Source organism: Larus michahellis, chromosome 1 (assembly GCF_964199755.1).
Source record: "Larus michahellis chromosome 1, bLarMic1.1, whole genome shotgun sequence".
Taxonomy (NCBI): domain Eukaryota; kingdom Metazoa; phylum Chordata; class Aves; order Charadriiformes; family Laridae; genus Larus; species Larus michahellis.
The window spans coordinates 65,529,416-65,539,442 of NC_133896.1; the positions used below are offsets into that span (position 1 = coordinate 65,529,416).

Below are 10,027 nucleotides of genomic sequence, written 5' to 3' on the forward strand. Positions count from 1 at the left end.
ATGCCCAGTCATAGCAACATCCACTCCAACATGAGTGCCAAGTACTACCATGGCACGGGTGCCTTGCTATTTGGTTTGTGATGGTGTGCTCTTGCCACCTCCAAAGGGAATACAGTCAGAGGACACATGTTGAAAAGTGCAAAAAAATTTATTTTTTTTAAAAGTGCCATAACTTTCAATTTAATCCCATGCAAAATATTTTGATGATCTCACTCTAAAGCAGCTGCGTAAAAGGAAATATTGCTGAAAGCTAACAAGTGACAAATAATAGCATTCTCACAATGATATTTTAAAAATCAAGAGGGTTTTCATAGTTGATTCTGGGTTTGGGGTCATCCTAGAAAACACCGCTACAGAAGCTGCAGTTGAGGGAATCTAAAAGCAAGGACAAAAGCACAGAGCCTCTCAGCACAGAGCCTGCAAAACCCTGGTTCATTTAGAGCAAAATGACTTAGCCTGGAAAAATATTAAAGCATATTCCACATTAATTGGGTTTCAAGGACGGAAATCAAATTTAAGTCTAAAACACGATCAACAGGGCACAAAGACCAATTAAAAACAGGCATATACCTATTAGAGGACATATAAAGAGGCCCATGAATATGAAACAAAATTAAACTACGTATTACACCAGAGAAAAAGGGAAGAAGGAAGGGGAAAGGGCACACAAGAACCAAATACCCCTGGGCAGAGAAAGACAAGGAAACAGAGAACTAGTTGTTTTTCAGCTAAAAAGATGACAAGATAAAAAAAAATACAGCTATATTGAAAAAGAAGACGATCGAATGAAATAAAATAAATGTGAGGGAGGGTGAGAAACCACAATAAAGGAAAAGGAGAAATCCTCATTCAAATGCTCTGACTAATCCAACAGAAGAAAAGCTGCAGAGGGAATGAGGACTGCAGAAAATAACCACTGCCTCCATGGCTATAGACACTGCACAGTTAAGCATGACTACCTCTTAGAGGTACATTGAAAGCAAATGCTTTTCCACCCTCAAGCTACAGACAGAAGCAAATCCCTGTAGAGCACAGCAGAGGCAATAATAAGAAAAGAGGTGGCAGGGGGATCGGCATGAGGTGTGCTTCTGGAAGGGAGTGGGCACAATCAGAGCAGCTGCCATGGCAAGGCGATTATCCCAACACCAGTGGATATACTGGGGGGCCTGGGGGCGTTGGATCCTAAAGCTCATGTTGACATTGTAGAGCTTTATGCTGGTTCACCACCAGCCGTAGCCGCAGACTGTCCCTCTGAAATGAAATCAGAAGTACAGGAGACATGAATAAAGAGCAATTGGCAAAAATTAGTTCTCTAACTGAATTAACTAGTTCATTGTGAAGGGAGGGATGCTAACAAGATGCAGCAGCTTAGAGATTTCAGAGAAACAATTTGATGCAATTGTTGTATCTATTCCACTTCCAAGCTGGTGTGAGCTGTCCCTGTTCTTACAGACCATTCCCCACCGCCTACATAATCATAATGGTCATGTCTTGGTCTCATGTTTAGCACGTCATGACCTTACTCAGTTTAGTTTCTTCCACTCCTCCTCTGACACGGTCATATTTCAGAGCCAGTTGTAATTGTAGCTAAAAATTAATATGACTTGTCCTTTTCATATTTGCTGTTACCTTATTTGGACATCATTACCTGAAGGATCTTCAGTTAATCCTCTGGATTGCTGATAAGAAAGGAAAACAGCACAGTGAGTGACAAACGTGTAACATACACCATTAAACAGTATGAAAGATCTTTTAAAACAATATCCTGATTTCATATTTCTATTTTTATATTATCTGACAAGCTTCAAAAAGAAATCAAAACCCATCTAACTTATCTAGCATATTAATCATGCTAAAAAGCCTCTAAAAATCAAGTCCATTAAAAATCATTTGTGTTAGTGAGCTATATTTTGATAAAGGAAAAAATAACTCTATTTCACTAACTGTATCTCCTATCAACAAAACGGTATGGCCTCAATTTTCCAGAGATCTGCAAGCATATATCCACTGAGATAATTCCTTGCAAGAATGAAAACCAGTAGTACTCCTATTGCACTCTATCTATTAAATACAGCTGTGTTGACGTAGAATCAAACTTGTGACACAATTTGTAGCTGGTGATATATAAAAAATTCAACCTCAGATTTCCTGCAGCAACTCTATTTGACTGCTCAAAACAGAATATCGCTTTCTTATTGGAAAATAAAGTTCTTGAATGCAATACATTTCCATGTTTTAACATTGAATGCTACTTTGTGGAGAAGTTTTCATGCTTTTTGCCTTGTGGACCACCATGCATTCTGTGTTGCTAGTGAGAATTTTGCAGCTTTAGGAAATTATGGATTCAGAGAAATGCAAGCTGTGACACTGGCTGCCTTGCAATACTTGTTTGACATCACCGTTCTTGGGCCGACGCACCTAAGAGGCTTCTTACTTTGCAACGGCATACATGTCATGCTGAGTATTTTACATCCAATCCTGTTCTGATCTAGCTAGTCTCAAGAAAAGTATTAAAAATGTCTTAACTCGCCAAAAAAATGTTTTTCTTAGCTTAGATTTGGTGATGAATCAGGAAAAGACTTGTAATCGCCTATGAATCATCCCATGTTTTTAGTACTGTTGCAAACTGGAGTGAATTTATAAGTTGATTCAGGAAGAGACAGTATGAACAAAGAGAAGAGCGAGCAAGGATGATCTGAAGTCAGTGATGCCTACTAGCACAAAGGGCTCTAACCATCCATCTGACTGTACAGCAAATAAGAACTTTCCATAGTCATTGCTTTTACTAACAGTATTAGCTATTTTTTTTTGTTTGTTTTCAATTCTCATGGTTTCATCTGGGATGGAGCTGACTTTCTTGCTAGCAGCTGGTGTAGTGCTATGCTTTGGATTTGGAATGAGAACAGCGTTGGTAGCACACTAATGTTTTTGGTTGTTGCCAAGCAGCCAAGGCCTTTTCTGCTTCTCACCCCACCCCACCACCGAGTAGGCTGGGGGTGCACAAAGATTTGGGAGGGGACACAGCTGGAACAGCTGATCCCAACTGACCAAAGAAATATTCCATGCCATACGATGTCATGCTCAGTACACAAAGCTGGGGGAAGATGAAGAAAGTGGGGGTGTTCAGAGTGATGGCCTTTGTCTTCCCAACCATTACATGCGATGGAGTCCTGCTTTCCTGGAGATGGCTGAACACCTGCCTGCCCACGGGAAGCCGCGAATGAGTTCCTTGTTTGCTTTGCTTGCGTTTGTGACTTTTACTCTACCTATTAAATTGCCTTTATCTCAACGCATGAGTTTTCCCACTTTTACTCTTCCAATTCTTTCCCCCACCCCAAATGAGGGAAGTGAACCAGCAGCTGTGTGGTGCTTGATTGCTGGCTGGGGTTAAACCGCAACACTAATGTGCAACAACTAGATATTCTCTTCTTGTCAGTATTATTTGGAGAGTGAATAATCTAAACTTTTCTCATTCTGTACAGTATTTTCTCTTATTGTTCTCCCCATTGTATTATCATCTCTACACATTACTTCTAAAACAGAATGACAAAGATTTTAACAATGTTTATAAAGTCCTTGTCACTGTCTTGAAGGTAAGAGCTGTCCCTGCTAGGATATTTAGACTGTAAGACAGGCAAGCATGTAGACCTGGATTTCTAGGGAGCCATACACATGCCTTTAGCAGATCAGGAGCTGTTCAGAAAGAGCACATGGCTTCATAAAGGGCAAGGAACTGCCCCAGCCAATGTTGTCTCTGTGTCAGTGGACAGGAGAGCAGAGTCTATTTTGGGAGGCAGGAGGGCAGGGTGGGCCCCATGAAGGTCCATCTAAAGGCTCTGTGCCTTGATAGGCAGGACATTCCCCGCTTGCTGAAGGAGACAAGGGATAGCTTATAAGCACGACCTTTCATCATTGTCCCCTTCCCTTTCAGAGTGAGAGCAACCATCTCTACCACCTGTACCCCCATGAGAAGTATCCGTCCTTCCCTTGGCACTCATCCTACCTCCAGCGGTGCAAACAAGCTGGAAACTGGCAATGCAGAAGAGGGCTCAGCCTGAAAGAGTGAAGAGTGTGCAATTTCCCCCCCTAACAAAGGGAAAGTACGAGGTTTTTAGGAAGATGTCCTCAGGCAGGGGACAAAGGAATGGCAAGTCTTGAACCATGACACACAGCTTTTAACCATCTCTAATATCACCTACATTTCTGTCTCGCAGAGGCCAAATGACTTTTGCTATATTCTTTGCTTGGATCAGTTTCAGACAACCACAGCAAGGTTCACGTGTAGTGATGAGTTCAGCATTACGCAGGTCTCCCTCAGAACTGAAAAAATACAATATTGTCACAATTACAAACATGGTGTGTTTGCAGGAGGAATTATTTCTCATTATTTCTCTTCTCTTCTAGAGAAGAACCTAGAGTGGGTTCTTCTCTTTTTTTCTCTTCCATCACTGGCCAAGGGAGGCGAGTAAAGCTTATGACAAGCAAATACTCGCAGTATGTACTATGAGCTTGCCAACTCAGGAAATGGATCTACCTACTTGTTGTGTACTCACAGCACTGTAAAGACAGATACCCTGGTTTATGATATTCCTGGTTTATATCAGGAATCATTTCACCACCAAACCATAATCACCTGAATATGGGAGCAGGTGACCGCAGAGCATTCAGTCAACACATTGCCCACTACGACACTGTCAGAAAAGGGACCATCAGCCAGGGACACGAGCACAGACATTTGCTCTGTCAGTTTGCAGAGAAATTTCCCACAGGCAGGAAACTTCATGAAACTCAGTTTGCGTGTGTCAAAGGAGGCAGTCTGAGTTGACCATCCACCTGTAATGCCCTACATTTCCAACAGCTAAGTAATATCAGAGCCTACACAGAAGCAATAGCTCTGCTACTGGCTACTCCTGTCTCCAACGCATGTGAAGAACCCCTGCCCATGACTGCCCACGGGAACTGCACTTACATGAGGTCTGAGAGAGGGGACAAGGAGGAACCTCTGAGACTGTCACATTAAGTTTGCTGGGTATATTAGAATTTAAGATCACATGGACCTAGATCTCTGTAAAAAATAATTGTATTCAGTACCTTGTAAGACTAAATTCCTTTCCATGCTATGTACCATTACTTCCCCTTTCTATGCTTTGGAAATTTCCATGGTAGATTAGTGAGAGTGCTATTTCCTCATTAATGAAGCACCCAACACCAAGACTTTTTTTGTCTAATTCCTTCAAAATATGAGTGAGTTCCTACCTCATAATAATTGCATTAGCTTCTGCGCACACAATTGCATGCTTGTCAAAATCATCATCTTTCTTCTCGTAAAATAAGCTATTCAATGCCCCTTTTGGATATCCACTGTAGCCCAGGGCAACCTAGAAAGAAACAACACAGAAGGAAACAAAAGGTAATGTTGTTTTGGGACCTTTAGTTACTTGCAGCCTAATCCAACTCCTAAAAGCTGTGAACAACTTCAGTGAGAGTCCTCAGGTGATGCTGTTTGATAATGTTTAGGCAGATCTCCATTTCAAAATGACCGATTGAATCGTAATCATATAATTGTATGATATGTGAAGTTTCAGAAAACAAACGTGAAATTTTTTTCCCCCAAAGGAATAATTTGTCTTTTTTTCCAGAAATACATTTTCCTATTAATATGAAATACAATGCTTATAAACAATCATCACAGGAAAAGTTGATTAGGAAGAAAAAATTAATTAAAGAGGCTGCTAAACACAAAGTCATCAAAAAGATTTGGAAAATGTTAGCTACATTTTCTTAGCTGTGTCCATTTCGGAAACATATAAAATAAAAATAAGCATAAAATTTCAATATGATAATAGTAACAATGTCATAAGGGACATCAGCTTGCTACTTTAAAGTTTAGCAAACATGGGACTTCATCTCTTCTAACTGCTGACTATATATTAAATAATCTATCATCTTAATATTCTGGGACAGAGTTAAACTTTTTTTTTTTACCACAAAAAGTTGTTTTATATTACTGCAACTCCACTAACTTATTTTTTGAGAGTCCATAAGATGCCAAGTTAACTTCCTCATTTACATGCATAAACACAAACCTAGAAAACTTTAAGCGTCTTTCTTATGGCAGAAATGATCTTTTTTAAACATTTCCATGCCTGATAACTTATCACATAGCAATCTTACAAGCATTACTTTCATATGACAACAGATCATGATTAGATATTTTTATAAGAAGAGCACAATTTCTTAGACCTCATAAACCTTTACTTACGATGTCGTCTTCCTTGTAAATCACCGTCCCCACTCCATTATTATTGTCTGAGGATAGAGTGTCACACAATCAGAGTTATAAATTCATATAACACTATGATATTACAACAAATATGCTGGTCAAAAGGTTATTACTCATGCCTGCTGGTCCAGACAGATGCAGAACATACCTGTTGCAACAAAAGTGGCTGTTCCTCGCTCAGCTGCCTCCAGAAAATACTGAACTAGGTAAACTGCTGACAAGAAGCCTAACCAGATGTTAGGTTAATCAATGCACTTACCTCCAGTCCTCATAGTCCTCTGTCTTCTGTAGTCCACCTCAATTGCCTTATCTAGTGCTCTTTTGTAGAAGTACCAAAACCACTGACCTTTCCCACTGCTGAGACTAGGATGCTTTCTATCATTGCAGCTCAGAAAGAGTTTAAAAACTACTTTCTCTGACTGAACGGCAAGTTCTGTTAGACCTCCCTCAAGGCACAGGCACATGCAATGACATCAACTGCCCAGGATCTCTCCTTCCCTCTTCCCTCAACACCCCAAACAACAAATGAAAATTGTCTTTTGTGGGAAAGGAAAAATTAGAAACTTTCCACTCTCTGGTGACCTAGGGGAGCTGGTGTGTGTGTTTGTGATGCTGACAGGAACTGCCCGAGATATGGCTGGGAGCCATAAGATGACCATGAGGCAGCAAGAAGGCCAATGGTCTCCTGGGGTGCATTAAAAAGAGCACGGCCAGCAGGTCGAGGAAGGTTGTCCTCCCCCTCTACTCTGCCCTCTGGTGAGGCTGCATCTGGAGTACTGTGTCCAGTTCTGGGCTCCCCAGTTCAAGAAGGGCAGGGAACTACTGGAGAAAGTCCAGTGGAGGGCTACAAAGATGATCAAGGGAATGGAGCACCTCTCTTGTGAGGAAAGGCTGAGAGACCTGGGTCTGTTTAGCCTGGAGAAAAGAAGACTGAGCAGGGATCTCATCAATGCTTTTTAAATATCTAAAGGCTGGGTGTCAAGAAGACGGGGCCAGGCTCTTTTCAGTGGTGCCCAGGGACAGGACAAGGGGTGACAGGCACAAGCTGGAACACAGGAAATTCCACCTAAACATGAGGAAAAACTTCTTTACTTTGAGGGTGTCAGAGCAGTGGAACAGGCTGCCCAGAGAGGTGCTGGAGTCTCCTTCTCTGGAGATATTCAAAACCCACCTGCATGCATTCCTGTCCAGCCTACTCTAGGTGAACCTGCTTTGGCAGGGGGGTTGGACTAGATGATCTCCGAAGGTCCCTTCCAACCCCTACCATTCTGTGACAAGACTCCACTTCGACACCTATGAGCAACTATTACAATGATTAAAATCAGTCAAAACCTGCAATGCTTTCTCTTCCAGAAAACAGCCAAGTGCATTTAGCTAACAGTAGAAGCAGCACTGGGAAACAGTAATAGGGTTCGGGAATAAAGTGGGAAACATCTGCCACACTGCTGAGTGAACCCTATTCTCAACCTGCACAGGTGGGACTGAACAAAAACCAGCCTAATACTTTCAGTGTAACCAACCACAACCAGCCAGACTAACAGACAACATGAGAAAGTAACAGATAATTACGTCCAGTTTTATTTTCTTTTTACCTATCATAGCAGTGCTTCTTCAGTTTTGCAAGTTTTTAATGCAAAAATAGGAAAGCTTGCCAAAAATCAATGTCCAAACTGACCACCTGCCATTTGATACCATGGAGAAACTGGCCCCAACCAGACTCTCTTGCAATCAGCCTAAGGAGTCAGAAATCCCCACCTGGTGAGGAAGACAGGAGAAGCACATTCCTCCTCTTCCTCCAGTTTGGCTAGAAAAGAAAGACCTCAACTAAATACCTCTGAACTATGTTTCTTTGGGTCTTACTTATTCCCGGGCTTGTGCTGGAGGAACTCTTCATTAAGCAAAGAAACCTCCATTTGGTAGTAACGATACACTCTGTTTTTTCTTAGGGTGATTTTTGCCCAATTTGCACTACCAGCCTTCTTCAGATAACCTGAATATGTTTTGTAAGACAATGATGCAACATGAATTAATTTTATAATGCAGGAAATACCACCGTGATACTAAAGTTGGCTAGATACGCAGAGTTTCATGAATTACGTAACAGAATGCAATGTAATCAATTAAAGATTTTTTCAGTACATCTCCAGGAATATGACTAAAAATTATGTAGGATTTTTCTACACTGTGAATTATGGAGCCAAATTTAGTAATATTAACTTACTTACCACTTCTGGATGCTAATAAATCACAAAGCTGTAACGCATGGGTGTATTTAGGATTATTATTTACAGGTGATTTCTCCTCTGAGATTATTATTTTTTCATCTTTGCAACTTGCCAGTATTTTGAAACACTCCTTTGCTGTAGTAAGATTTTCTTTATATTTTTTCAGTTTTTCTTCTTTCAGGTGTTCCAAGTTAAAGCACTTTAAAACATTCACATCAACATTCCCATCAACATTCCCATCAAATACAGATGCAACTGGGATCAGATCATCATCATCAGATGCTCTTCTATTTGAATTAAGTATTTGCATCTTTCTTTGGTTGTCTATTGTTGGTACATATACCGCTGCAACAATATAGCTTTCTGTAAAGATGGTACTAACATGTTTTGCCAGAACATCTCTTTGCTTGTTTTTCGCCATTTCACTTTCAAAATTTGGCCAGTAATAGACTTGTGAGACTTGTGCTGAATAAAGAAAATATATATGCAAGATTAAAAATAAGTATGAAACATACTTGTGGTCATTTTTTCCATTTATAAACATAAAGTGATATGGAATATACTTAAGCAAGCTGCAGCTTTTCTCCATGTTTGTAAAATAATATTAAAATATTTTTTTATTGACACGTTATCTTCATGGTCAAAAGGGAAACTTTATACACAATTCATGACTTTTTTTTTTCCCGGGTGATTAAACTTTTGTCTCTACTTTTATTTACCAAATGGTAAAAATTTCCGGAACAAGGATATTGTTTTAAAAAGATACAGGAAGTCATTGAAGTTACTGCAGAGGAAAAATATGTATAGCGATTTTATCTAAATCTATATCTAAAAAAAACAGAAAACTCAACATATAGGTAGTGTGTTAACATTTGTGAAGTACTACAGATTAATTTATCTGCAAAAAATCTACCTACTTTGTTATCCTGAATATGGATACCTGAGGTACATTTCTCATCTGATAAATTACTTAAATGGCTGCTTTCTTCTCATTTATTTTATCGGGGTGATTATCTATGTGTTATTTTTTCAGGACTTCCACATTCCTTGGGACTACTACTTTTTTTTTTTTTCTTCATTTAACAACCATCTCTACAAGCTCTGGCGGCTCGTTTTTCATTTAATGACTTGCACTCTTCGTGATCTATGTGTTAGTAAATACCAACAATTTGTACAATGACATTATGGATCACATCTTAATATTCTCTAATAATCACAGCTATCTACTGTATAAGATATTTAGCTATATCAGCTTCTGACAGTGATCCGAATGATTCATACAGAACCAACTGAGGCAAAACGCAGAGAGCAAAAAGGAAGAAAGTAAAGAGGAAGAGAAATGACTGGCATGACTAGTTTACCAGCCTGTGAGTATGCCACATGTGCAATCTTAGCCTAGGAGATATTTCAGTTCTGATGCTGACCTTGAACTAGCAATTTTGCACAATAATTGCAAGGCATCCGAGACATGTAAACTTCACAGCCTTTCAGCGCATTAGGAAACCTTAACAGCACTTTT

At 39.9% G+C, this 10,027-nt stretch overlaps 1 protein-coding gene across 1 annotated transcript; it reads right to left on the bottom strand.

The window, feature by feature from the left end:
- Positions 1 to 908: 908 nt before the first annotated feature.
- LOC141737777 (uncharacterized) lies at positions 909 to 10,022 on the bottom strand. Its single transcript, XM_074572741.1, has 7 exons — positions 9,933 to 10,022; positions 8,509 to 8,973; positions 6,263 to 6,309; positions 5,257 to 5,378; positions 4,200 to 4,320; positions 1,649 to 1,679; positions 909 to 1,251 (listed from the first exon to the last, which is right to left on the bottom strand). The coding sequence occupies exons 1-7, from the start codon at positions 9,976 to 9,978 to the stop codon at positions 1,211 to 1,213; spliced, it is 873 nt and encodes a 290-aa protein (XP_074428842.1). The 5' UTR covers positions 9,979 to 10,022; the 3' UTR covers positions 909 to 1,210.
- Between the last annotated feature and the right edge of the window lie 5 nt (positions 10,023 to 10,027).

What these genes read in the sequence shown, in the direction of transcription:
- LOC141737777 (XM_074572741.1), bottom strand. Translation starts at nt 9,978, where the DNA reads ATGTCTCGGATGCCTTGCAATTATTGTGCAAAATTGCTAGTTCAAG. An exon ending in TGCAAAATTGCTAGTTCAAG is followed by an intron (nt 8,974 to 9,932) that starts GTCAGCATCAGA and finishes TTCTTTATTCAG; the next exon opens with CACAAGTCTCACAAGTCTAT. An exon ending in ATTAACTGAAGATCCTTCAG is followed by an intron (nt 1,252 to 1,648) that starts GTAATGATGTCC and finishes ATTTCATTTCAG; the next exon opens with AGGGACAGTCTGCGGCTACG.